At 53.4% G+C, this 27,255-nt stretch overlaps 4 protein-coding genes across 7 annotated transcripts in view; 3 read left to right on the top strand and 1 right to left on the bottom strand.

Moving 5' to 3' along the window:
* The window catches only part of MAP3K14 (mitogen-activated protein kinase kinase kinase 14), a 43,098-nt gene extending 38,731 nt beyond the window's left edge, over window positions 1-4,367 (top strand). Inside the window, exons 12-16 of the mRNA XM_069543677.1 lie at window positions 46-420; window positions 588-694; window positions 1,139-1,283; window positions 2,263-2,363; window positions 2,748-4,367. Of these exons, the coding sequence (XP_069399778.1) occupies window positions 46-420; window positions 588-694; window positions 1,139-1,283; window positions 2,263-2,363; window positions 2,748-2,912 (893 nt within the window). The 3' untranslated portion in view covers window positions 2,913-4,367. The remainder of the gene's footprint in view (window positions 1-45; window positions 421-587; window positions 695-1,138; window positions 1,284-2,262; window positions 2,364-2,747) is intronic.
* A 357-nt stretch (window positions 4,368-4,724) lies between these two features.
* Window positions 4,725-18,096, top strand: SPATA32 (spermatogenesis associated 32). Its single transcript, XM_069544105.1, has 4 exons — window positions 4,725-5,446; window positions 16,092-16,146; window positions 16,493-17,382; window positions 17,978-18,096. The coding sequence occupies exons 1-4, from the start codon at window positions 4,725-4,727 to the stop codon at window positions 18,060-18,062; spliced, it is 1,752 nt and encodes a 583-aa protein (XP_069400206.1). The 3' UTR covers window positions 18,063-18,096.
* Window positions 18,097-18,782: 686 nt separating this feature from the next.
* Window positions 18,783-23,320, top strand: LOC138415486 (EF-hand calcium-binding domain-containing protein 3-like). Its single transcript, XM_069544104.1, has 8 exons — window positions 18,783-18,886; window positions 19,790-19,841; window positions 20,143-20,261; window positions 20,374-20,426; window positions 21,220-21,363; window positions 21,702-21,773; window positions 22,142-22,408; window positions 22,514-23,320. The coding sequence occupies exons 1-8, from the start codon at window positions 18,783-18,785 to the stop codon at window positions 22,738-22,740; spliced, it is 1,038 nt and encodes a 345-aa protein (XP_069400205.1). The 3' UTR covers window positions 22,741-23,320.
* Window positions 23,321-23,364: 44 nt separating this feature from the next.
* FMNL1 (formin like 1) overlaps window positions 23,365-27,255 on the bottom strand; it is a 40,904-nt gene continuing 37,013 nt past the window's right edge. For 3 of the 4 annotated variants that reach the window (XM_069543674.1, XM_069543675.1, XM_069543673.1), the window contains 9 exons: window positions 26,967-27,201; window positions 26,737-26,805; window positions 25,842-25,922; window positions 25,624-25,753; window positions 25,326-25,489; window positions 24,974-25,075; window positions 24,731-24,826; window positions 24,354-24,474; window positions 23,365-23,841 (listed from right to left, as the gene is read on the bottom strand). In XM_069543674.1, coding sequence (XP_069399775.1) covers window positions 23,738-23,841; window positions 24,354-24,474; window positions 24,731-24,826; window positions 24,974-25,075; window positions 25,326-25,489; window positions 25,624-25,753; window positions 25,842-25,922; window positions 26,737-26,805; window positions 26,967-27,201 — 1,102 coding nt within the window. In that variant the 3' untranslated portion in view covers window positions 23,365-23,737. Of the gene's footprint in view, window positions 23,842-24,007; window positions 24,185-24,353; window positions 24,475-24,730; window positions 24,827-24,973; window positions 25,076-25,325; window positions 25,490-25,623; window positions 25,754-25,841; window positions 25,923-26,736; window positions 26,806-26,966; window positions 27,202-27,255 lie in introns of those variants that run through there. The other variant, XM_069543676.1, reaches the window with a different exon arrangement.

Here is a 27,255-nt window from a genome sequence, read left to right as displayed (position 1 = left end):
CGGCCTGGCCCGTTCCCTCCTCACCGCGTGTCCTCTGTTTTGTAGTGGGAGGTCTGAGGAGTCCCTGGAGAGGAGAGTACAAAGAACCAAGACATCCACTGCCACTCCAAGCCCACCCACCGCCAAGCCAAGGCCACCCTCACCAGACCCTGCATGCCCCGCCAGGGGAGCTCTCACCAGGGGCCCCGGGGCTGCAGCCGGCTAAGGACGCAGCAGGCGGGGCCCCTAAGCTCCAGCCTCCTCCACCTCCAGACCCCCCAGAGCAGAGCAAGTCGCCCAGCCTGCACTGGGGCAAGGAGGAGTCTGGGACATGGGATCCATTGCCCCTGTCCTCCCTGGATCCAGCCCCCACCAGGAACCCCAGCTCACCTGAGCGAAAGGCAACCTTTCCTGAGCAGGAGCTACAGCAGCTGGAGATAGGTATGGGCAGCTGCGGCCTCCAGGGCCCTGGACATAGGCCTGGGCCCTGCCCCAAGGCCTTGGCTTCATCCTCTCCATAGCCAGCCCCCACCCTGGGCTCAGCGATCCGTGCAGTGAGCCCAGACCCCTCCCGGTCCTTCACAGTCATTTTCTGCTTCTCTCTGCAGAGTTATTTCTGAACAGCCTGTCCCAGCCGTTCTCCCTGGAGGAGCAGGAGCAGATCCTCTCGTGCCTCAGCGTCGACAGCCTCTCCCTGTCAGACGACAGTGAGAAGGTGAGTGGGCTGTGGGCCATGGACCAGGAGCCTAGGCACAGGGCTGGTGGCTTTGTGTCCACCCTGTGGAGGTGTTAAGTGCAGGTAGAGGGTAAAGGGCAGGTGATAGGGTCGCCCCTTTCTTACAGGAGGGGTCCTTGTTGGGGCTGGGGGGTCCTGGTTTCTCAGAATGAAACAGTCCATCTCCAGCATACCTGGGAATGCAGGACTGGTTTGGTGACTAAGATAGTGAGGGGAAAGGCTGGGCTTTAGTCCCCATAGAGAATAATCGTCACCTTCCTCCAGCCCGGGACCCTCAAGAATTCAGCCCCGTGCTGAGTCCAGTAGTGACCAGTAGAGCCACACTCCAGCCCAAGCCAGGAGCACTTCCTCGCCAAAGCAGACCAAGGCCAGAGAAGATTCCCTGAGCCCAGGGACCTGAGTCTGTGCCCACTCTCGTTTTAGAACCCGTCCAAGGCTTCTCAGAGCTCACGGGACACACTGAGTTCCGGCGTGCACTCGTGGAGCAGCCAGGCGGAGGCCCGCAGCTCCAGCTGGAACATGGTGCTGGCCCGGGGGCGGCCCACTGACACACCAAGCTATTTCAACGGTACAGTCCCCTGATCTCTGCCTGGGACTGGGGAGTCTGAGGGTAGGGCACAGTGGGGACGGGAGAGGAGGAAGGTACCTGGCACCCAGAACTTGAAGTGCCTGGCCACTGAGTCAGTTTAGAGTAAACTAAACTCAGAGCCTTTCCTTACGGGGCAGTGAAGGACCATGGCCCCTCATGGGTAGCTGATGGAGTCCCAGAAGCCTCTAGCTGGGGGTAGAGAGCAGTCTCTCCTAGCTTGGAGTCAAAAACCTGAACTTTTGAAGGGAAAGGGAAAAACAGGAGCCCATGAGCATTTTAATCAAGAACTCAGCAAGAGGTACTTGCCCAGTGGTCCAGTGGTTAAGACTGCCTTCCATGCAGGAGGTGCAAATTCAATTCCTGGTCAGGAAACTGAGATCCCACATGCCGTGGGGTGTGGCCAAAAAATAGAAGAAAAGAGACAGAGCTTAGCAATAGGTTTCCTGAGATCCTCCTCTGGGATTTGAAGTCGGAAGATGAGAAAGACAACACATGCGGAACTTTTTTGTTTTCAAGTGTGGTTGCAGAGGTCATTCTGTGATTTTGATAGAACAAGGCTTTAATCAGCACACAGTTCCCTGGCCTTTCCAGGGCCAGTGTGACTCATGGCATCAAGCCCCATGCCTGGCCAGAGGCTGTCCCACCTCAGGGAACCTTACCATCTAAGTTGCCCACAACCCAATTTAAGAATCTTTGCTTCCAGCTCCTTTCTGCTTTGTGTGTATAAGCTGGAGTACTGCTTCCACACAGGAGCCAACCTTAGCCCTTTGCGTTGTGCAGGCCAGACTTCCAGTACTGGCAGAACATGGCCATGGAGAGCTAGCAGGGGTATAACGTTACAGCCCTTCCATCCTAAAGCCATCTCTGCAGCTTCTTCAGCCACCTTGCTTCCCCCTCCCTAGGGCGCCTTAGGGAGCTTGCAGCCACTCTCCTGATGGTCACCCTGCCTGACTTCTAGGTGTGAAAGTCCAAATACAGTCTCTCAATGGCGAACACCTGCACATCCGGGAATTCCACCGGGCCAAGGTGGGAGACATCGCAACAGGCATCAGCAGCCAGGTGAGGGGCAGGTGCCTGCTGAGGGGCAGACTCCCAGAATCCAGTGTGCCTAGCTCAGTCCTCCAGGAAGGAAGCTTTCGAATAAGTAGACACGGCACCAGAGGGAATAGTTGGCCCTGTGATGTCCGCCCCCCCCCCCGCCCGCCCCCCGGGTCCCAGGGCAAGACTGGCAGTGGTGACTGAGGGGTCCTCAGGATCCCCACCCACTTGGGCTGGGTGAGATTCTCCAAGTCTTCCAGAATGAAAGGCAGATAATACTCCAAGGCTGCCTGCTGCGTTGGAGGGAAGTATCTCCCAGTGTAGCAGGAAGCCATCAGCTCTGCTCTGCTGGGACCCTTCAGCACCCCGGCTGCTCTCAGGCCCCCTGGTTTGCTCTGCCCCCAGATCCCAGCTGCAGCCTTCAGCCTGGTGACCAAGGACGGGCAGCCCGTGCGCTACGACATGGAGGTGCCGGACTCAGGCATCGACTTGCAGTGCACCCTGGCCCCAGACGGCAGCTTCGCCTGGAGCTGGAGGGTCAAGCACGGCCAGCTGGAGAACAGGCCCTAAGCAGCCTTCTAAAACTGGCTCCACTCGGCCAGAAGCGGCCTTCCTTCTCGGTGCTCAGTGCTGCCCTGAGACACAGGCTCTGCCTGCTCCCGGAGCTCTGCCAGCCCGTGGCTCAACAGTGGGACCAGGGGCTGGCAGCAGAAAGGCGGTGCCAACAGAGCACCTCCCGGGATCTTCCACCTGGGTTCTGCCTGAGCCCACAGGAGAGGAGGGGGAAGACAGGAGGCCTTCCCACGAGGAACAGAGGGTCTTCTCTGCCTTGGTCCCGACAAGCTGGCCTGACTGTGTTAGGATCAGTGGCCACCTGCTGGCAGTCAGGGGAGAGCGGCTTCTGGCCCAGGTCAGGAGAGGGGGGTGCCCCTGCCCTCGGTTTCCAGGCAGGTGGGAGCGTCTAACGATTCCCCCAGGCCCAGGCCAGGACTGGGGCGGCAGGTGTGCCTCCCCTTGCGTTCATGGAGGGGCCCCTCTGACCCCCTTGTCCGGCTGTGCCTGGCCACCAACCCCTCTTCTAGCACTAGGAGCTTTTCAGGCCAGGGAGGGAGAAACGCCTGACGTGGGGGTCTCCCAGGGAGGGGTCTCCCTGGGAGAGAATGCCACTCCTCAGGGTACCGCGACTCAGGCCCTGAGGGGAGGTCAGCTTCAGAAGAACCAGACAAGGCGTTCAAGTGACATGGTTCTCAGCCCCCAAGCACGTGCCCCTTTGCCACCAGCCCCCAGTCTGCCCCGGAGCAGCAGGCCCCGAGCCCAGCCGCAGGCCCAGCACTGCCCCTGCCCAGCTGGCACTCAGCTCACTCAGCTGTGGGAGTGGAGGGCGACATGAGGCCTACCCGACAGGAACGCTCTGAGGACAGAGCGCGATCGACTCCGCAGAAAGCACCCGACGCGGGCGCTCCTGTTAGCCAGGCCCCGGCCCTCCACACCCTCACACGAGCCTCCCAGGACACTCTGACCCTGCCGCCCCTGGTCTCCAGGGCACCGCCAGCGGCACTTTGCACTCTGATGACCTCAAAGCACTTTCATGGCTGCCCTCCAGGAGGGCAGGCTAGCGGTTCTGCATGGGCACAAGCAAGCCAGGAGATGGGGGAACAGACTGAGTTCTTGACCCTTCTTCATGCATGTGACCCCTCAAACCTCCTCCAGATTTCCTTAAGATGTGCCCCCCCCCACCGCCCCGAGGCCAGCCTCTTCTTTTGGGGGGCAGCTGATCAGGACTCATGTAGCATTAATCAACTGTGAATTATTGAGGGGTAAGGGGGTATCCCCTGAGATTCCATCTGGGGAGAAGCTCGACCCCATACCTTGCCAGGTGGCCTTTGCCCAGCTATCCACATTTAGCCATTACTCCTCCCCAGGGAGAGACTCCCAGCCCCCAGGATGTGAAGAACTGCAGCATTCGCACTGCAGAGTTGCAATGGTAGATAACTTTGTAAGCAATAAAGTTTGAGGTAATGACAAGTGTGTCTGGACCGTGGTTATCTCCACTCCCTCCTGCCTATGCCCTGAACCTCACATCCTACCAGCTGCCTCCCTCTGGCTTCTTGATGGGATCTTATCCAATCTTGCCCCACCCTGGGCAAAGACTGTTTTCAGCCCTTTCCCACCACTCCTCCCAGTGACACTTCCAGTCCTACCTCTAGGCTATCCATTCAGACCAGTCAGACAAGATGTCCCACATGGTGACAGCTGGGAAGTCCCTGGCCAGACGGTGCCAGGCTGAGGGGAGTGGGGTAGTGGCGGCAGACTGCATGCCCAGAATCAAGACTGTCCCACTCAGTCCTCTGTCCCTGAGGCTCCCAGGGAACTGGACTGGGAATGGGCCTGAACTGCCAGCCTTTCCAGCCAGCTGGGTGTCTGCACGTGCTCAGAGGTGACTTTCCCAAAGTAGACTCCCTGGCGCTGGGACAGAACCCCAGGATGGATGTCACTGGCACACAGGGTGCCTCGTCTAATCTGGCTCTACAACAGGAATCTATGTCCAAGTTCGTGTGCACAGATAAATGTGTATACCTTGGGGCAAAGGTGGCAAGTTCAGCAGGTTCTTGGAAGATCCTGGGAACACAGAAGGTGCAGCGGCCTTATGCCAGTGTGCCCAGGGCAGATAAAAGCTCAGCCCAGCAGACCTCAGGCTTACCAGGCTCCATCGTCCACCCATCTGGGCCGACAGCAGAGAGCAGCGCCTCCTGGATGTCTCCCAAGGAGGAGCTCCGGCTGCGGGGCGAGGAGGAGCCCCATTCTCTGGAAGACTCCTCCACCAACTGCCAAGCCCACCCACACGCCGCGGGGCTCGCGTCAGGGACGTCACAGAGGCAGCGACATCACAGGCACCGGCTCCCCCCTCTACCCCACCGCACCCCCCGCATCTCTGCCGCCCCGGACAGCCTGCCACCAAAGAGCGCACTGGAGGCGGAGGGGCAGCAGCCACCAGCCCGCTCCCGCCTCCAGTACAGAGTCTCGGTCAGCATGGGGGTGACAGGTGGGAGCGGGCGGCGCTCGGCGGGGCAGGGGCGGGGCCGGGCGGGAAAAGTGAAAGTGAGGTAGGGGCTGGGGGGCGGGGATTGGCCGAGGCGGGCGGGCGCCGGAGAGGAAGGTCGACCCCCAGCCAGACCCCCGCGGTCCCCGTGGATGAGGGGCGGTGGCCTTGTGCCCAGGAAGCGATATATGAATTACCCCAAACTGCAGAGGAAACCCACCCCCGCTCCAAATCAAATCAAGTGTTTCCGTGGTTGGTGCTTGAGGCTTTTGCAGAGAAAGGCGGTGTGCTTCAACAGATGTTTCACTGAGACCCTCCGTTGTGCTTTGCACTTCTCTCTGTACCCTTAAGCAAAGATGGTTTCCCCTGAGGGCCCTGGATCTCCCAGGTTTCTAACAAGGGGGCCCAGATCTCCCCCACCCCCGGATTGGAGGCTTTCTTCTCAGAACTTTCTCTCCCAGGACGACATGGGCCAGCCTTCAAAACGTGCCAAAAATCAACAACCAGAGAACAGCTTTCCCCTCAACAAATTGATGCAGACATCTTAAATCACTCCTGCAGTATTTATTGCATCCCCTTCTCTTTTTTCTGTTTTTTAATCTTAGAGAACTGTATTTTATTGTATTTTTAATTGAAGTACTGTTGATTTACAATGTGTTGATTTCAGGTGTACAACACAATGATTCAGTGATATATATATATATTTTTTTTTTTCAGATCCTTTTCTCTTATAGGTTATTGCAAAATATTGAGTGTAGTTCCCTGTGCTATACAGCTGGTTGGTTATCTATTTTAATATATAGTAGTGTGCATGTTATTCTTACCCACCCACCCCCTTGAAAGGGAAAGTGTTAGTTGCTCAATCCTTTTCAGTTCTTTGCAACCCCACGGGCTATAGAGCCTACCAGGTTCCTCTGGCCATGGGATGCTCCAAGCCAGAATACTGGAAAGGGCTGCCATTTCCTTCTCCAGGGCATCTTCCCAACCCAGAAATCAAGCTCAGGTTTCTTGCATTGCAGGCAGGTTTTTTACCACCTGAGCCATCAGGGAAGTTGCTTTCCCCTTTGGTAACCATATGTTTTCTGTGTCGGAGAGTCTCTGTTTTGTAAATAAGTTCATTTGTTTGTTTTTTAGTTTCCACATATAAGTCATATCATATTTGTCTTTCTCTGTCTGGCTTCTTCAGTAGTAATCTCTAGGTCCATCCATGTTCCCTGGAGAAGGGAACGGCTACCCACTCCAGTATTCTGGCCTGGAGAATAATTCCATGGACCGTATAGTCCATGGGGTCGTGAAGAGTTGGACACAACTGAGAGATTTTCACTCACTTCATCCATGTTACTGTGAATGGCATTATTTCATTATTTTTTATGACTGACTACTATTCCAGTGTGTGTATGTGTGTGTATATACCACACCATCTTTATGCATTCATCTGTTGATGAACATTTAGGTTGCGTCCATGTCTTGAGTATTGTAAACGCTATAATGAACATTGGGGTGCAGGTATCATTTCAAAATAGAGTTTTCTCCAGATGTTCTCCAGTGGAATTGTAAGGTCTTGTGGTAACTCTATGTTTAGTTTTTTAAGGGATCTCCATACTGTTCTCAATGGTGACTGCACCAATTTACATTCCCACAAACAGCGTAGGAGGAATTTTTTTCTTCACACCCTCTCTGCTTCTGCTGCTGCAAAGTTGCCTCAGTCGTGTCCGACTCTGTGCGACCCCATAGACGGCAGCCCATGAGGCTCCCCCATCCCTGGGATTTTCCAGGCAAGAGTGCTGGAGTGGGGTGCCATTGCCTTCTCCGTCACACTCTCTCTAGCATTTATTATTTGCCAGCACTTACTCTTACTCTGTGCTAGGCCCTGAGTCTAATGAGTTAACTAAAAATTAAAATATGGGTTAGACAGGCAGGTATGTCACAGAGATAATGACATTGGAGATTTGAGTTGGGCTGTCAGGAATGAGTAGGATTTTTATCAGGAGAGAGACTTTCTGAGTATCAAAAACAGCATGTGCAAAGGCACTGAGGCCCAAAAGTTCCCTCCATGCTCCAGGGCCTCTTGAGCTTGGGGCAAGGCAGGGAACTGGATACCAGGAGACGAAAAAAGAAGGCAGGGATCAGACTATGCAGGATCTTTGAGGCCACCCTAGAGTCTGGATGTGAGCAGGTGCGATGCAGCAGGCTTGTTCTGCAGTCACTGAGATGCCCAGGTTGGGGCCGGGGTCAGGGGGAATGTGGATCAGTGGTCCATATTGTATTACATCAGCTAGAGGCCTAGAGAAATTTCAGTCAGCACAGTGGGTAGCACCACGGGGTTTGGAGCCAGTCTGACTTGTGTTCAGGTCATGGCGCTATTCTTAAGAGCTGTGTGACTTGTGCAAACTTCCTCATCTATGAGAGGAGAGTCATGGCCACCTGTGCAGAATGTGGCCCTGAGGGCTGAATGCATGCAAAGCACTCAGCACCGAGTGTTGAGGCGGTCATGAGTCCTGGGTTTGTGTTGACTTTGGTGTCGGAAGAGGAGAGAGGCAGTGGAGATGGAGAAAGGATGTGCACTAGGTCATTAACAGTGGTGGGAAAGTCAGGAGCTGGGGAAGAGAGGAGGCTACAAGTGACCCAGGTCTCTAACTGGGGTGATAGGATAAATGAAAAAACCAGGGAGAGGAGCTTATCAAGAGATGAGAGATTGGAAAGGAAGATGGGTCAAACATGCAGAACTGTGTTGGCCATCCTAGAGTCTGGACACCAAGGTATGAACTTGAGGCCAAAAATGGGAGATAATCTGAAGAGTTTCGTAGGGTGAGAGGAATAAGGAAACTATTCTTTTTAAAAATAATTTTATTTAGTTAGTTAGTTTTGGCTGCACTGAGTCTTCATTGCTGTGCAAAGACTTTCTCTAGTTGTGGCAAGCGGGCTACTCTCCAGCCATGGCGCACGGGCTTCCCGTTGCGGTGGCTTCTCTTGTTGCAGAGCATAGTCTCTCGAGCATGGCCTCAGCAATTGTGGCGCATGGGCTTAGCTGCTCCATGGCAGATGGGATCTTCCCAGACCAGGGATCGAACTTGTATCCCCTGCATTGACAGGCAGATTCTTAACCACTGGACCACCAGCGAAGTCCCAGGGAACCATTCTTTGCACAGACTTTTGCTGAGACTCCACCTTGTGCCTGACTCTGTGTAGAGGATCAGAGATTCAAAGTAAGCAAACCACACACCCAACCCACCTCTCACTGAGGGTCAGCAAGAAGCTGTGCACTTAGATAGAGGTCTGCTGTGGGGGGTGGGGGGGGGGGGCTTGGGGTAGAGTCTGGGAGGTCTTTAGGAAGAGATGAGCCCCTAGCTCACCTAGTCATAACAATAGTAAAGGGGAATTCTATTCAAACTACTCATCTCAGGCTTTGACAAGGAATCCATAGGGTTTTAAACAAAGTGAAGTTGAGGCCCCCTGAGGGAAAAATGTGTAATCAGTGACTGCTTTAAGTCTAGAACTCAGGAGAAATGGGAGTAAGAAATAGAAATTGGAGGGTCAAAGTGGGAGTATGAAATAGAGATTGGGGGTTCTCCTGTGGTTACAGCCACAGGCTTGAAAGCTCCAAGGGGCAGAGATTGTGTATGTTCATCACTGTGTCCTCTGCCCTTAGCACAGTCCCTGGACAATAGCCGGCCTCAACCTTTTAAAAATATATTTATTTGGCTACACCAGGCCTTCAATCTCCATAAAGACCGTCAATCTTCGTCGTGGCATGTGGAATCTTTAGTTGCAGCATGCCAACTCTGAGTTGTGGCAATGTGGGATCTAGTTCCCTGACCAGGGATCAAACCCTGGGCCCCCAGCATTGGGATGGCAGAGTCTTAGCCACTGGACCACCAGGGAAGTACCCCTGGAGCTCAACATTTCTTTTTAACTTTATCCAAGAAATACATGCATATGGTTAAATAGTACTGAAGAGCTTATTCAGTGATTGAAAAGCAAGAATCCCCTATACCACATCCCCAGCCTCACTCCTCAGAGCCACCACCACTGTTTCATTTGAACGATTTTTCTGCCTGGTTACCATCTCATCTCTCCACAAGCTGACAGGCTTCTTCTTGGACCACCTACCCGCTCTAATGGAAACCACCCTGCCCCACCTTCCCAACATCAATTATTTTTAATCTGCTAATGCCTTTGTAAATTTATTTATTTTTTCATCAACTTTAGAGAGTATCTTTTGACACACATATAGTAAGATGTTTTAGTGACCCTACCTTTTCCTTCAACTTTTCTTCCTGCCTTGTAGCTCCCAAAGACTCTAACCTGTATGTTTGGTTTTTTTAATATCAAGGTTGATAGCATTCACATTGTCCCATAACCATAATTATGTTTTCCAAATTTTGCCTATATATTGATTCTAAATGTTGAAAGTTAATAAACAGGATTTATTATCATGACATGAAAACTGTTCACTGCTGAGCCATAAAAGGTACCATAATTACCTTTTCTTTCTCATACAGCTTTTTGTTTTTCCTGTTTTTGTTTTTTAGTGGCCTTTTACATATACTCCTGGCTTTCATCACAGTCTTTGTTTTCTTCAACCTCTACATTTAGTTAACTATTCTGTTAGATTTTCTTTATTTCAGAGACCTATTGGCCAGGATCCTTCATCCTATTGCCCCAATGTGTAGGCCTCTATACAGTTAACATCTGGGATTCAGCTGCTTTCCTGGGTTGGATATGCTTTTTCATCCCTGACTCTCTTGTTTTACACCTTTATTTTGTGTTAGCACATCCTCAGATAACTTCCAAAAAAAAAAAAAGAAATAAACTTTCTTACTTTTCCATGTCTGAAATGATAGTTTTGCTGGATATAAAATTCTAGGTTAAAAACCATTTCCCTCAGAATGTTAAAAGCAACTGTATTGCTAACTCCACCGCCAGTATGATTCTCCTTCCCTTGTTGGTAACTTGTTTTTCACTTAGAAGTATTTAGGAATCCTTTGTTCCTGGTGCAATGAACTTTTAGAGCAAAGATCTTTTGGCATCTATAGTGCTGGGTATTCAGCAAACATTTTTAAGCTAATGACATCCTTCAGCTCAGGGAAATACTGATTTCACTTTTCTTCTCCATGGTCTCCATTCTTTCTGAATCTCCTTTCTATAACCCAGCATTGGATTTCCTTTTGATCCTTTTCTCTCACATCGTCTTGATATTTTAGTTCTACCTTCTAGGAATATTCTCTGTATTTTATTTTTTAATTGTTTGCTAAAAAGGTCTTTCTCTTCATAGTTCTTTTTAAAATAGTATCCTGTTCGTGTTCTTTGGATGCAATATATATGTTGCTGAATATCTTAAACTCTGAGTCTCTGAAGATGATTAGAATTTTTCAGTTCCCTTGTTTCTCTTCTGGTGTTCTGGAGTAGTCTCTTCTCTCAGTCTAGCTCTCCTATGTTAGCAGTTTTCTCAAATGCCTAGTGATGCTTGGTTGTCCATGTATAAGAGTGAAATCATAAAAAGCTGATTGGGAGCCTATGACTGCAGGAGCCTATTGCTTTGCAGATATTACTTTAATGTGACCACTCAGGAATCAGACATATATCTCTGGCAGGTTTGAGAAGACCCATACAACTGATACATCTACAGCCAAACTGGACAAGGGGAAAAAAAAAAACAGACAAAAATTACCAGCATGAGGAATGAAAGAGGTAACATCACTATAGACTCTGCAGATATGAAAAGAAATAATTAAGGAATATTAGGAATAATTTATGCCAATAAACTTGACAACTTAGATGAAATGGATAAATTCCTTAAAAAAAAATACAAACTCCAAAACCTCACTCAAGAAGAAATAGATATTCTGGGAATGGATAGTGGTGATGGCTGCATGATAATATACTTAATGCCACTGAACTGCATACTTAAAAATAATTTTAAAAGGGCAATTTATGATATGTGTATTTTGCCACAATAAAAAATAAATAGGTAGGCTAAATAACCCTGTATCTATTTTTTAAGTTGAATTTGTAATTAAAAATCTTCTCACAAAGAAACTCCAGGTCCAGGTCCACAGGCTTCATTTGTGAATTCTACCAAACATAATAAATAAATAGTAAAAATTTTACACAAACTCAGAAAATTGAAGACGAGACATGTCTCAACTCATTCTATGAGACCAGCATTACTCTACTGTCAAAACCTTACATCATAGACATTATAAAAAGAAAGACATTATAAGAATAGAAAATAGTGTACCAATAGACCGCATGAACATATATGTGGAAATTCATCTTAAAAGTTAGAAAATAAAATTTGACAATATATAAAAAGATAGTACATTGTGATCAAGTGAGATTTATCCCAGGAATAAAGATCTCACCATAAACAAATTATAATAGAATTATTAGCAGAATAATATGTAATATATGTAGCACATGCTATATATAACTTCCCTGGTTCCCTGGTGGGTCAGGCAGTAAAGAATCCGCCTACAATGCAGGAGACCTGGGTTCCATTCCTGGGTTGAGAAGATCCCCTGAAGGCAGGCATGGCAACCCACTCCAGTATTCTTGCCCAGAGAATCTCATGGACAGAGGAGCCTAGTGGACTTTAGTCCATGGGATCACAAAGAGTCAGATATGACTGAGCAACTAAGCACATATAGCCATACATACATAACTTATATATTAACAGAATATTAGAAAAACATCATCTCAATAAACTCAGAAAAAGCATCAGATAAAACCCAACATCCCCTCCTATTTAAAAATTAAGTAAGAATAGAAGGAAACTTCTTCAACCTGATAAATAGCATCTATGAGAAAAACTATAACATATTTCAGAATGAAATACTGGATACTTTTCCCCTAAGCTCACTAGCAAAGCAAGAATATCTACTCTCAATTCTGTTCCACATTGTTCCAGAGATTATTCTCAGTGCAATAAGGCAAGAAAAGGAACTTGGAGACATCCAGGTTGAAAAGGAAGAAGACAGACTATGTTGAGTCACAGATATTATTGTTTATGTAGAAAACCCTATGGAATCTTAAAAAAGCTACTAGAACCAATAAGATTTTAGGATGGTTGCAGGATACAAAATCAATGCCTTTCTATATAAAGCAATCCACAGTTGGAAGTCAAAATTACTTCATACACTACCAAATGTCACGTGAATCCCTAATAGAACATTCCCAGGTTGAATATAGAGGCCCCAAGTTGAGTCAACCTCAGATTTTTGCTTCTAAACCCCAGTGCAGCAGTGAGGTGCATACCATCATAATTTTTCCTTCTATCCATATCCAAGTGCTTTTTATGGAAGAGTTAAGGCTTTTAGGTGTTGATTAAACTTCCCAGAGAAACTTTGTAAAACAAGCAAAGGAAACTAAGATCATGACATCCAGTCCTATCACTTTATGGCAAATAGATGGGGAAACAATGGAAACAGTGATAGATTTTATCTTCTTGGGCTCCATAATCACTGCAGATGGTGATTTCAGCCATGAAATTAAAAGACGCTTGTCGCTTGGAAGAAAAGCTATGAGAAAGCTAGACAGAATATTATAAAGCAGAGATATTACTTTGCCAGCAAAGGTCCATCTAGTCAAAGCTATATTTTTTCCAGTAGTCATGTATGGATGCAAGAGTTGGACCATAAAGAAAGCTGAGTGCCAAAGAATTGATGCTTTTGGGCTGTGGTGTTGGAGAAGACTCTTGAGAGTCCCATGGACAGCAAGGAGATCAAACCAGTCAGTCCTAAAGAAATCAATCCTGAATATTCATTGGAAGGACTGATGCTGAAGCTGAAGCTGAAGCTCCAAAATTTTGGCCACCTGATATGAAGGGAGACTCATTGGAAAAGACACTGATGCTGGTAAAGATTGAAGGCAGGAGGAGAAGGGGATGACAGAGGACAAGCTGGTTGGATGGCATCACCTACTCAATGGACATGAGTTTGAGCAAGCTCTGGGAGATGGTGAAGGACAGGGAAGCCTGGTGTGCTGTAGTCCATGGGATCACAAAGAGTTGGACACAACTGAGCAACTGAATAACCACAAAGCAAAAGAAGGCTGTGGGGTCAGAAGCCTGAGGCATAGCAGCAGCTGGGGCAGGCAGAAATGGAGCAGAAGAGATGTGGGGAGGAAGTTGAGGGATGGTCAAAGAAAGCATGGTGGTCAAAGAAGTGATGAGTTCTGAAGAGACCACTGAGCTGGCTGCTGGGAGCCTGCCCCTGGTGCACTCTTAGCTCAGTCACCCAGCTGATCCAGGATCCCAGGCCCAGGCTGAACCTGTGGGTGCATGCTTACTAAGTCACTTCAATCCTGTCCGGCTGCTCTTTGTGACCTTATGGACAGTAGCCTACCAGGCTCCTCCGTCCGTGGGATTCTCCAGGCAAAAATATTGGAGTGCGTTGCCATTTCCTCCTCCAGGGGAACTTCCTCATCCAGGGACTGAACTCATGTCTCTCACATCTCCTATACTGGCAGGTGGGTTCTTTACCACTAGCATCAGCTAGGAAGTGCATGGAGCAACCCAAAGCCCAGGACCCAATATCAGCCATGCAAGGACCCTCGCCAGCCTCTCCACCTCTAGGAAGAGGCCACAGCACATTCTAATCCTTCTAAGCTAATCCTGGGAGCAGTTCTTCCCAGGGCTAAGGCTGTCACTTCCTGTCACACTGCAGGCTCATAGGGATCCAGGCTTGCTCATTGCCATAACGGCCCCACCATCAACCCCTATCCACCATCCTGGGGCTCAGAGAATGGGACAGCCTGGCGGCCCCTATCACCAAAAGATGGAAGAGAAGCTTCTGCAATAAAAGATACAAGCTTTTAGGAAAGGGGACTATGAGGGGGAACGTACCCCAAGGAGCCAATCTCCTCTACAAAGGATGTTTCATGTTGCGAAATAAACAGATGAGCTTCCCACATGGCACTAGTGGTAAAGAATATCCCTGCCACTGCAGGAGGCCTAAGGGATGCAGGTTCGATCTTTTAGTTGGTAAGATCCCCTGGAGGAGGGTATGGCATAGAGGAGCCTGGTAGGCTACAATCCATGGGTCACACTGTCAGTCACAACTGAATCAACTTAGCACGCAAGTGTCACCTCAAATCAAGCACCTGGGGTGAGAACTCTGGCCTGGCATTGGAAATAGATGATCCCAGGATGTGAAATGGCATGAGAAGCCGGGGGAAGAGAGGACAGGATAAGAGTGGCTAGGATGAGAGTGAGTGGCAGATCTGAAGCCTGGCCAGACACAGTGGAGAAAGGGGAGCAAGGGCAGGAATGGAAAAGATGAAGAAAGTTCACCTGGGGTGCGACGGAGAACCCCGCACATTTACAGGCTCCAGGATAGGATGGCATTCAGGGCAGGGCAGTAAAGAGTTCCTTAAGTGAAGCCTGCATCTAAGTCCTGACTTCCTGAGTGATCAGCTGAGGGACCTTGGGCAAATGAACCTCTTCTCATGTTTTGCTTTCACTCAAAGAACTAAAGCCTATAACGTGCTCAACACCATCCCTGGGCTAGTTTCTAGCACTCAGTGAATGGAAGTAACCACTATTATTCGTATTTGCCCTAATGGAAGACAGTGATGGATCACGAAAGGTGGGAGGGAGCAGACGTGGAGGATGGGGTCCTGGTGATGCTGGCAAGGGGCAGGATGGGCAAGGGAATGGCGCGTGGGCTTCGGTAAGGGACAGGGAAGGAGAGGGGTGGCTGCAGCAGTGCCACCAGCCTGAGCTCCGGACTCTCTCAGGGACTGTCTGCACTTGCAGGTCCCCTGCCCTCACGTCCTTCTCCCTGCCAGGTGCCAATGGATTTCCTTGCTGTGGCAAAGAGTCGGTGGACATTATGGATTCACAGTGAGAACCAGTCCCCCATCATCATAGGACTTCTCCCCCACCCCCGAGATCACCCACCCTCACCCAGGATCTCCCTCTATCTTGCTTATTTCCAAAATCTCCCCAAGGCCAGCATCCAGACCAAAAGGCAGCAGGGGTGGGGATGGAGGCCATCCCCTGCTCTGCTTCCGTCCCCAATCCCTCAGGTTGGAGAGGGACTGAAGGGTGGTGGGGTACACCCAGGACATGGATGGAGCCTGACCCCTTAGCATTGCCTTTCTTTGAGATCAGAACTGTCCAAGGGGAGGGTGGGCAGGTGCCTAAATAAGAGAAAGGTTACAATGACTGAGGGCAGCGGTTGAGATGGCAGCCAACTAGCAATAAGAACCAAGGGTACCCTCCACACACACCCTTGTACTTCAGAGTTGCTGAGCTAAGAGCCGGCAGGTTCTGGAGAGGGTGTCCCTCTGGGCTTCTCCCTCTGTGATGAGCCGCTTGCAAGACACTGGCCCACTGGGATGCTAGATTAAAATGCAGATTTCTGGGCTTCACCTCCAGCTGAAATAAAAGACACAAGCTTCTAAGAAGGGGACTGTTGGATAGGGGGACCTCCCCCAAGGAGTCAGTCTCCTCTGCAAAGATTGTAGGGGGAAGGGAGCAACTTGGCAAGCTCTCTAGGTGCTTTCTGAACTCACTGAAGTTTGAGAATATGAGTCTGCCATGGGATTCTCAGTGGGAGTGGGCACCACCAGGGGAGTGAACTGGGAGCATCTTGCCAGTCCTTGCACAAGGCAGGAGGCTTTAAGGGCACCAGAGACCCTCCCCAGATGCTACTCCTCCTACTGCAGGAGCCCTGACATCCACCCTGTGCCTCCTTCTGTCTTAGGGGTGACATAAACCGAAACCAGTTCCAGCCAATACAAGAGGAAGATGACATGGAGGTAACTGCAGACCGTATCACCTCCTAGGGGGAGGTAGGAGGCCAGGGGCAGGGGTCTTTGAGGCCCATCTTGTCTAAAGCCTGATAAGCCCCCACCCTGGACAATTATGGGACCAACCCTAGCACCAGGCCAGGGCTGGCACACACATGCACACCCACCCTCACCAGCTGCCCCCACTGCCTCCCTGCCCCAAGCAGGTCACTTGGAGGAGGCAAGTGTTGGGGAGGAAGTGAGCAGAAGGACAGTGCGGGGTGGGGCCGGGCAGAGAATGGGGGGATGGGGAGAACCGTGGCGGTTGGGGTGGGGGTGCCAGGCGCAGCCTCAGCTTCCTGTTGAAACCTTTCAGCTGGAGGACGAATTGCTAGGGCCAGAGCTTCCCGAAGAAGAGCTCCCTCAAGTGGAGCCAGAACAGAAGCCCAAGCCCTTCCCACAGGCAGAGCCCAAGGCCAAACAGGAAGACCCCGAGCCCCAGGGATACAGGGAAGAGTCCCCACAACCCTATGGAGATGCGCTAACAAAGCCTGACATCAGACAGCTGAGCATGAGGTCCAACTCCAGCTACGTGAGTTCCATGGACGAGGACTACCGTTCCATCCATGTGCAGACCTCCAGGCACCTCTTCTGGGTAGACAGGCTCATCCAGGTGTCAGAACACAGCCTGCAGCCAGTGATCAGCACGCAGACCGTCCAGAAGAGCACAGAAAAGACCACCAGATGCCCAGCCCAACAGACGGTCCCCAAGGACACCGAGAGCTCCAAGAAGCAGAGCCAGGACTCCAGCGCCCAGCAAGGCCCTCTAGACAAAGCCTCCCAGAAGACACCAAGCCCCGAGCTGTCCCTCTGCACGCCCAGCATGGGCCTGGAAGAGCTGATCAATTTCGCATCAACCCTGGCCATGGCCTCCTCCAGCAGGATGGACCTGCCCAGCTTGCAGCACGTGATCAAGAGCACACCCCAGAAGGCCAAGCCACCTCCCACAGAGCCTGCCGTGGGTCATGCTGCCCAACCCACTACGGATGAGCCAGAGCAGGGAAAACTCACGAAGGATGAGAAGCCGCCAGAGGAACCAGGAGAAGCCAGGAAAACGCAGGATGTCCCAAAGCGAGAAGATGAGGACGTCCCTCACCCTTGCCTTGACCTCAGAAAGCCAGGGTTCAAGAGGGCCACCATTGAAGGCGAGCTGAAGTTTCTCCAGTCCCCGACCACGTCCCCTCAGCCAAAAGGAGCTGCAAAAGAGTAAGTGAGGCTGCCCCACGGCTCCCCCCAGGATGTGCAGGCGGGCCCACTCCTCACACAGCCAAGTGGGGGCAGGGGACAATGGAATGAGGGGCTGGCTGAGTGATGTCTCCACCTCAGTGACCTCATAAAGGCTGCTGGAAACAAGTTCCGGTGGGCCGAGGTGCAGTACCAAGGCCAGGGCTGACAGAGGCCTGGGGACCATGGAGGGTAAGCGCTCCAGGGCGGGGGCAGGGACTTGGGTTCGAAAGCCAGAACTAGAACGCCATTCTAGCATCAGGAGGTTTCTTGCCATGAGTGTAGACGGCCTCACCCTCACTGGAAGCACTCAGGCTTTTTCCTACTGAGCACCCCTAGGTCTCAGCCCTGGGCCCTGGATATGCCCAGCGAGGCAGGACTGAGGACTCTGGGTTCTCCAGCACCCCACGCTTCCTGGTGATGGAGGAACGTGACAGAGAGGCAGCTGCCCGTCCACATCACGCAGCAGGAAGAGGCCGTCTGAGCCCCTGTGCCCTCCTCAGAAAGGCCTCCGGGCTCACCCCTCCTTTGTCCTTCCCACCAGGGCCCAAGTGACACTCTCTCTTTTGCGTTGCAGCTCGGTGCCGGGAACCATGAAAGGGAATCCATTATTCCTGAAAATCCATTTTAAGCTGTCAACCCCCGCCTCCCCAGAGAAATGACTAGACAAAACCAGTAAAGCCTCCAGTGCTGGCCCCCTGGCTCAGACTTTTTGTGCAAATGCTCCTGGACCAGTGAGCTCCTCTGACTTCAGCATCCTGGTCTCCAATGCCTAGAGATGCCACCTGCACTGTTAGCCACCCCAGCACCCCCTGCCCGCCGCGGGCTCCATCAGCGCTGTGTGGTCCCTGCTTACTCCCCCCACAGCGCGCCAGACTCCTAGGCCAGCATCAGAGAGTCATGACTTGCCTTGGGGAGACCTCAGTTGTGCCCTGTCTGAGGCTTCTTAGATGTAAAAAGAGACATTTGGGGATCGTCTGAGGCAAGAGCCTCCTGGAGGTGGGACTGGGCAGGCGAGAAGGCTTCTGGAAGGAATTCTTCCCGCTTCTCTCATGGTGAAGCCCTGGCATGGGGAAGGAATGGTGTTCAGGGCTCGAAGGAGGGGAAGCATGCAGCCGAGGGACTGGTCCTCCAGGGGCCACCACCTCCACTCAGAGGTACCTCCAGTGTAGGGGAGAGTCCATGGGTCACGATGCACTTCTGCAGGCAGTCCACACACACACACACACACACACACACACACACCAGCTGCCGATCAGCACGTGAACAGACGTGCCTGTGACACAGACGCACGCAGGCCGAAGAAGCACGTTCCACATGTGCCAGGCACACAGGCACACACGCACACAGCGCCTGTGCCCCAGATGCATGCACCCGGATGCATGAGCCTCTCCACGGTAGGGGAGGAGGGACAGTGTGGGGAAGCTTCTGGAAGAGGAGATGGCAACAAGAGGGAAGAGAACTTGGAGTGTGGGGACGGACGTGGGTAAGAAGGGGGAAGTCAAGGAGAAAGAGAAGGGGAGACAGCACTGAGGCTTGGGGCCTAAAGAGACTCGAGACCTCCTCCAGACCAAGGCTCCCCTTCAAGTGAAAGCCCTACCTTGCAGACCCTTAGAACCCTGCCCTGCCTTGAGAGGGGGCTGAGGAGGGGGGAATGGGATTAGGAAGGGGGGTGGGTTTCCCAGCTGGCACTGATGGTAAAGAACCCACCTCCCAGTGCCGGAGACATGGGTTCAATCCCTGGGTCAGGAAAATCCCCTGGAGGAGGGCATGGCAACCCACTCCAGTATTCTTGCCTGGAGAATCTCCATGGACAGAGGAGCCTGGCAGACCTCAGTCCATGGGGTCGCAAAGAGTTAGACATGAGCGAAGCGACTAAGGAAACACACGTGAGCACTCAAGAATGGGCCAGGGCCAGAGAAGGGGGCAGGTGGCTGGAAGGAGGGATGAAGAAGAGACGCAGAGGTGAGTGTCTGGGGAGGGACTAGGCCAACACTGGCATCTGGCTATTGGGACACATCTTCCCAGAGGAAGGGCTCCTTCCCCCACCAGGGCACCTCGGGTAAGGTGAGCCACAGTCCCATCTTGGCTGGATGGGACTTCCAGCCACCTTCCCATGTCTTGACCCGGGGCCTCTGGGGCCTACTTCTCGCCTGCACCTCAGCCTTCCTGTTAGCTTCTGGCATGGAGTCACAAAATTCAGATGCCTTAAGGGAGCAGAAACTCAAAATACTAAACGTGCAGGTTCCCTAGCAGAGAGGAGCAGGCCTGTGGTGAGGGTGGAGCGCACCCCTGCTGACAGTTGTTCAGATCCATCCCAAAGCCAGCCTGGGGGACTGCAGGCCTGGGGGACAGGCCCAGCCTCCAAGCGTGCAACTCTGCCTTTCAGGCAGCAGAGGGCGGAAGACCAAGCGATCAGCATCGGCGAAGAGAACATCCAGGTGACCAGGGCGGAGGTCACTCCTCCAAGCTAGTGCTTCCAGAATCCCCCAGAGAGAGGGCTGTGGGAACAGGCTGGCAGGGGGCCGGTCCTGGGAGGTGAAGTTGTGTACCCACAGATCTGGTCCCAGGTGCCCTGGAGTCAAAACACTCAAATGGACTGGACCCCTCAGCCCTGTCTTCTCCTCACCTCCAAGGCCTCCGCCGAAGCCTCAAAGACTGCTCACGCAAGACCCAGGAGAGGAGCAGGCCAGCAGAACCCTGAAGGGAAGGTTGCAACAATGTGCTACCCTCCTGACCCAGAAGGAACCAGCTGCCACCTTGGCCACGGGGGCTGAGCAGGCTTCCCAGAGGATCAGACAGCTCAAGGGACTTGAGGCCACCCACACAATACAGTCAGGCCCTCAGACCAGGTCTCAGAGGTGAGGGCAGGGACCAGGGCCAGGGCTGGGGTGCTGGGTCGAAAAGCCTGCCTGAGTCTGGCACCGCTCAGCAGCAGGTGCAAAGACCTTTCTACTCTCTTCCCCCTGCCAGAGGCACCTTTGCAGACAAGAAGTTGCTTCCCCTGACAGCACAGCAGCTAGCAGGTGAGGGCCTCAGGACTGGGAGCAGGGAGGAAAACTAGGGGATGCTCAGAGTAGAGGAGGTTGGGACACAGCAGACTGTACTGTAACCTCTCCATCCTGGTCTAATTTGCTCATTTCTGCAATCCCAGGGATCATGGCTCTGTGCGTGTATGTGTGTGTGTGCGCGCGTATGTGAAGAAGGGAGGGAGGCGTTGTTGGATTGCAAGGTACGTGGATGGTGGATGGAGAGATGGTAGATGGAGGAACAGGATGAAAGGAAGAAGGGAAACTGGAAGAAACAATGGGAAAAAAGGATCTGAAGTCCCTGCCCCTCTGGGGTTCAGGGCTGTGGGAGTAGAGGTGGAAGGAACCACTTCTACATTTGGGGGCCCCAGTGTCCCTGCAAAGGTCATGCTCTGATATTGCCAGGGGTCCCTCAAAGCAGAATCATTCTATTCATCAATAGTTGTCAGTGCCAGCTACAGGCCAGGTTGCCAGCAGGGCTCCTGAAGCCTCCAGACATTGGAGCTATAGAGCCAGACCACCTGAATCGAAAGCCTGGCATGGCCCGTATGGGTGGTGTGGCCTTGGACATAGAGTTTTTAACATTTTTTTCATATGAGCATTGGACATGAGAACTGAACAGACACTTAACAAGTGCCAACACACAGCAACCACTGTTCTTTACCTGAAGTTATAATGCCCAGGGAATCGGTGAACCCAAGTCTTCAGTCTCATCTGAGCTAGAGTGGGGAAATATCAGGGTTCCTGTGCATGGGTTCACCTTGCTCACCTGCCCCCTCCCCACCCCCAGCATTCCGGGATGTCTTCAAACTGTTCAGCTCCAGCCCAACAGGCTCCGTGGACATGCGCAGTATGAAAGCTGCCCTGTGCAATGTGGGTGTCCAGCTGAGCCCGCAGGAGATGTGTGAGGCTCTGCGGCAGGCAGACTTGGATGGTGGGTGACCCTGTCCCTACTCTCATGACCTCTCCCACCCCTAGCCTTGAAGAATGCCTCCACTGCCCACAAAATCCCTGGTCTGATCCTTTTCGTCCCTCTTCCCAGAAGCCTGCCCTGATCACCACACCTAGCCCCTCACCCCTAAACATTTCTACCGTAATAATCCTCATCCTGACTTGGGGCTCCCACACAGCAAGGGCTATTTCTCCCTGACTCGACCTCAGAAAATGCTTGGCCAGAGGCAGGACTGGACATTCTGATGCCTAGAACTGCTGACAAGCCTTCTACAGAGGGGCAGGCACCTAGAGCACCACCTCCTCTGTCTCTCTTCCCAGGTGATGGAATCGTAAGCTTCAAAGACTTCCTGGGTGTCCTCACTGACAGCCACCGCCTGGCTCAGTGCTTGGGTGAGGGGCAAGGCTGGTGGGGCAGGAGTGGGTGGGCCTGGCCTGGGGAAGGCTCCTCCTTACCTTCCCCCATTTCTCTGCCCCTAGGCAAGGTGAGGAACAGCTGGGCCTGTGACCCCCAGGGCTTGCAAACCCTCTTCTTAGAGATGCTGTTCAAGCTGATGAGTCTGGGCTATGTGCCCTTCAAGTCGGTACGGGAGGTGATGAGGTGGGCACAATTGGACCCAGCTTCAAGGCCCAAGATAGGGGGAGCAGACTGCCCGGTTCAGGAGTCCCCAGATGTCCCTGCCCCAGAGAGGAGAGCCTGAATTCTGGGTCAGTTTCCTGGGTGCCAAGTTGCCCCTGATCAGATTCCTGTCCCACTTTAGTTTCCTCGCGGGTAAGATGGAGAGGACTGGGAGAGACGCTGTCTGAGGCGGCTGCCCACTTTTCTCCTTCAAGCTACTACTCCAAGAAGCAGCGGTCTCTGCGTCTGAACGCAAGCTGGAAACGTCAATCCCGCAGTCGATCTCGCTGCGGTCGAGGCCGCAGCAGGCGCTCTCACGCGGGCCTCGCGTTCTTCTGCCAGGCCGCGCGCCTCATCGGCCTCTCCAATGCCGAGCTGGCGCGTTCGCTGCACGGACTGCACAAAGCGGGTGAGCCCGGGGCTGGGCGGGGACCCGCGGGACTGGGGACTCTCTCTCACAACTGGTTTTCAGGAAGGGCCCCTCCTTTTCCTTCTACCCGCTTCCTCGCCCCAGGAGCATGCAGCCCCTACTCCCAGATACCTAGCCTGAACGGGGAACCACAGCCAGAATCCCACACGCAGAGCCGAACTCCGCGCCCAGACGTCCGACTTCCCAAGTCGTACCAGCCCAGTCGCCCCAAGCGCGGGCCCAAGAGCGGGCGGCTCAGCCAAGGTGAAAGTCGACACGGGCAGGGCCAGCGGGCGGGGCCGGGTTATGCAGATAAGGGGCAGGGCATGTGAGGGTGGGGCGGGACCGAGAGGATAGGGGCGGGGCAGACAGAGTGGGGACCCGACAGATAAACCGGACAGACCGGCGGGGAGAGGAGGGACGGGCAGCGTGGAAGCAGAACTACAAGAAATTGGGACCTGACCGAGGGAGATGCAATAAGAGATCACTCATTGCCATCTCCTGTTTGACCACTTCCAATTTACCTTGATTCACGGACCTAACATTGCAGATTCCTATGCGATATGGTTCTTTACAGCACGACTAAGGATCGACTAAGGACAGGGCGGGGCATAAGGAAAGGGGGCGAGGGGCCCAGGTAGGAGGCAGGACTGGTGGAAATGGGCCGGCAGAAACGTGGACTCAGGTGGAGCTAACCCTGCGTCTCTAATCCGAGCTGCAAACTTGACCCTCCGTACACCCTCTCCGCGCTTCCGCAGGGTTCGCGGGCCAACTACTAGGGTGTATGTGCCCTTTGAATCTGGCTCCCTCGCCCCCAACTCTGATCCAGAAGCAGCCCTTCTCCCCCTCTCCGGCCTATTTGCAGAGACCTGCTACGAAGAAATTGTACAAATAAAGTGTTTGCTGAGCAAAGCAGGCAGCTTGTAGTGGGGGCGGGCACGGAGCGGACACGGATCTTTTGCAAACGTCTTTATTAATCTTGTATAAAAATAAGGTCCATGGAGAGTCCTCGGGGTGGGGAGAGCGGAAGGGGCGCGAGGTTACCCTTTACATAAGTTACAGGCCGGGCTACCGCTGAGGCTAAGTATGGCTGTTGGGGGAAGAGGGGGTGCTGCAAGCAGCATTTGGGGGGGGTGGGGCAGAGATGCCTCTCCCTGTGGCAAGATGAGGGGTGCCCCTGCCATTCGAGGGGCGCTCAGGGGTGGAGACCTTGGTGAAGGAGGCTGCCCGGCCCAGCCGAGCTAAGTGAGTCCCACCTTCCTTGAGTCCCGGATTGCCCCTCCCCGCCCCGCTCTCCCAGGCCTCGCAGTCCATCTGCAGAAATAGTGACTACAGCGAGAGGTCGGAAGTGACCTGCAGCGGGGGTCCCGGCGGGCGCCGACGAGCGCTTCGCCGCCCTGTGTCTGCGCGGATGTAGGGCTGGTTCCGTAGATCTGGCGGCGGAGAGGAGAGACATTTACTTTTCAAGGGGTCTGCCCAGGCTTGGGACACCACTCCAGGGCACAGGCCTCACCCCTCCAGGTTGTGCGCACGTGGGAGGGAGCCTGTTTATCAGACCTCCTTCCAACACACCCCAGCCCCGTGCCTGGCCCAGCGGAGGGCAGCATGACTCAGACCCCCCAGCAGCCCGCAGGGCTGTGAGCAGCCACTGGGATCCGAGGCCGGGCTGGTGGGTACCTGGGGGCTAGAGGGGGATCTCCTCTCCCAGGCTGGCCTCATAGAGGAGCCTGGACGTCCTCTTGCCGGTGCGAGCAGTGAAGGGCACCGTCTTGAGCACTGAGGGTTGCAAGGAAGGAGCCAGGAGAGAAAGGAAAAAGGGAAAAAGACAGAAAAAGGAGCAAAGAGGCAGTGAGGCAGACAGATCCTGACCCCACCAGGGCTGGGGGGTGGATGGAAGACAGCGTAGGACAGGCCCAGGACAGGACAGCCCCTGCCAAGCCCCCACCTGTGATGATGTCTTCAATGGCTCCATCACGGTCACTCTCATAGATGAGCGGCTCTTTCTGCTGCTTCCGTTTTAGCTCAGAGATGAGGTCCATCTGTTGCCGCCGGACCTTGGGAGGGGACTGGGGAGAGGGCAAGGGTATATAACTCCAGCTCCAGGATTTCCTGTCCCCCTGTACCACTAAACCCTAGACCACCTGCCTGGTCCCACAGCTGGCATGAGGGAAAGGAACCCATTCCCCACCACAGGCTACAGAGGCATCCTGGCCTTGGGCAGGGTCAGTCCATAGACACGAGGGTGCGGAGGAGGACCAGATCTTTGGGATGAAGCATCAGCATCGCTGGATCCCAGTACCAAGTTCAGCAACAGTTGCCTACCTTGGGTGCTTGGGGCTCCCCTTTCCCCGCAGTGTCGGTGCCTGCCTCCTGGGCAGCTGCTTCCTTCTTCCACTGTTCCACCTCCTGCTCGGCTTTCTGAGGAGCCAAGGTGGGTCTGCATGAGGGGAGTCATCCCTTCCCTAGTCCTCCCCAAGCAGAAATATCCCCCACCCCTCCCACTGCCCATGTGGAGAGGCTGCAATGCCCTGCATGGGTCCCAGCCTGCCCATCAAACAAACATACCTTATAGGCTTTGATGAAGCGACTAAAGAGGGAGAAGAACATGGAGGGGGATGTGGTCTTGGGGTTCTCTCCGAAGTACTCCACCACAGACTCATAGGCTTCCTGTGGGCACAGGCTGTCAGCCTCACCAGCGCAGACCCCTCAGGTCCTGACCACTGCTCTCTACCCGCTAGGACACTGGTCACTTCATCTCTCCTCCTCCAGGCAGGTGGCTGCCACCTCCTGTGCCATCCCCTAATGTATTCTTGCTGGGTCACAGGGCTCCAGGCCTTGGCTACACAACCCTACCTAGGTGGCCCTTCACCCCAACCGAGCCTCCCCACCTCCCTGGCTGAGGCCAGCCCCAGCCCACCTGAGCTGTCTTGCTGTCTGCCAGCAGCTTATCCATGACAGGTGAGTTGACCCTCAGGAACTCCTTGAGCACGACGCAGTCATCCTGCCTCACAAACTCCCGCTGGGTCAACTCCAGGCCTCGCTGCAGGGAGCGGACATCCCCCAGCACGCTGTCCAGGGACACTGAGTGGGAGGTGGGACAGTAGAGAAACAAAGAATCAGAGAGGCAGCATTCCCATCCCACTATGTCCTGAGCTCCCTGGCTCTCTCCCAACCTTTATCCATCCCCAGGGCTGAGCCCCACCCTCCACCCATACCTGAGCCGGCCTTGTCCAGAAAGTGCAGGTCGCTGTGGAAACCTGTGAGCTGTGGGTACTTTTCAGCAATGACCTTCACCAGGTAATGCAGCAGCGTCTGCTTGCGGTCAGTCGACTTCATCTCCAACAGCTGCAATGAGGACCTGCTGTAAGCCACACACCCTCAGCCATCCCCCATCCCGCAGGTCAGGGGGGCCTCTCCTTCCCCCATTCCTTACCACATCCAGACTCTGGAGCCGGAAGCCATAGGCTGCTCCACGCTTGCTGCTGTTCATGTAGTTGCCAAAAGCCAGGACGATCTGCAAGAGGTTGGACAGGTGGGTGGTGGGGAGCTCAGCCGGGTGCCAGGGCTAAGGAAACCCCCTAAAGTATAAATTACACAAGAAGACAAGGTGGCCAGGAACAAGCCACTCAGCAGCCACCACACTCCTGAATGGATGCCTCAGGTCCGTGACACACGTATACACGTGTTTAACACATGTGCACAGCTAACACCATGGCACACCCAATTTGGTCATCTGCTGTGCTGTGCTTGGTCACTCAGCCATGTCTGACTCTTTTCGACCCCATGGACTATAGCCCCCCAGGCTCCTCTGCCCATGGAATTTTCCCAGGCAGGAACATTGGAGCGGGTTGCCATTTCCTAATCCAGGGGATCTTCCTGGCTCAGGGATCAAACCCACGTCTCTTGCGTTTCCTGCATTGGCAGGCAGATTCTTTTACCACCTAGCCACCTGTTCCTACTCAAGTCTGTGCTCATCTGAGGCTGTGGGGTCAATGCCCCTCTCAGCCATTTCTATTGGTTCTCAGACAATAGTAGGCTCTGCTAATGAACCCTCAGGCAGGGTGTGAGGTGGGCTGTTGGAATGTGGCCCTCAACCCCACCTTAGCATTGTCGTCCTGAGCCTGGATGCAGTGCCACCAAAAACTATGTAAACACCAATGACAACAAAATCAACAAAGTTACTGTGACCGCCACCACCACCAAAAGTGAGAAGTGGGTGCAGCCCAGGGTCACAGGGCAGGCCCTGGGTCTCCCTCTCACACAACCCAGAACACACAAGCCATCATGGGTGGTCTCTTGCCTCCCAGGCCCTTGCCCTAGCGTCTCACCTCCAGGATCTGGCGGAGTTTGTCCGAGGACTTGATGGACATTGAGGCTGCAATGATGGCATTCAGTTGCTGGGGGGGGGATGGGGGAGGCATGGTAAGTTGGGGTAGGAGCAAGGGGGAGGCTAGTAGGAGGCTCCAGAACTCTCAGATGCCCTCTCGGAGACCAGGCTGCCAGCTGCCTCCTCCCCCATCCCAGCCCAGGCCGCACCACCCTGCCAGCCCGCGCACACCGGCATGAGCATCTGGGCAGTGTCTGGGAAGTTGCCCAGGAAGGTGAGCGTGTTCATGCGCTCGGGCAGGCGGGGGATGCGGCTGAAGCTCAGCATGAAGCGGTCCTCCTCTGACAGCTCCTCTATTGGTCGTTGCTCCCGCTCGAAACGAGTGATGAGGCTGCGCTCATACTCTGTGGGCAGGAAGCGGGTCAGCAGCTCCAGGAAGTCCAGGCCAAGGGTCTGCAGGTCATACCTGTGAGGGGAGGGGTCGGCATCACTTCATACCCACGAGTTTTTGAGAGCAGGA

Source organism: Ovis canadensis, chromosome 11 (assembly GCF_042477335.2).
Source record: "Ovis canadensis isolate MfBH-ARS-UI-01 breed Bighorn chromosome 11, ARS-UI_OviCan_v2, whole genome shotgun sequence".
Taxonomy (NCBI): domain Eukaryota; kingdom Metazoa; phylum Chordata; class Mammalia; order Artiodactyla; family Bovidae; genus Ovis; species Ovis canadensis.
This window is presented reverse-complemented; position numbering and strand designations above follow the sequence as displayed.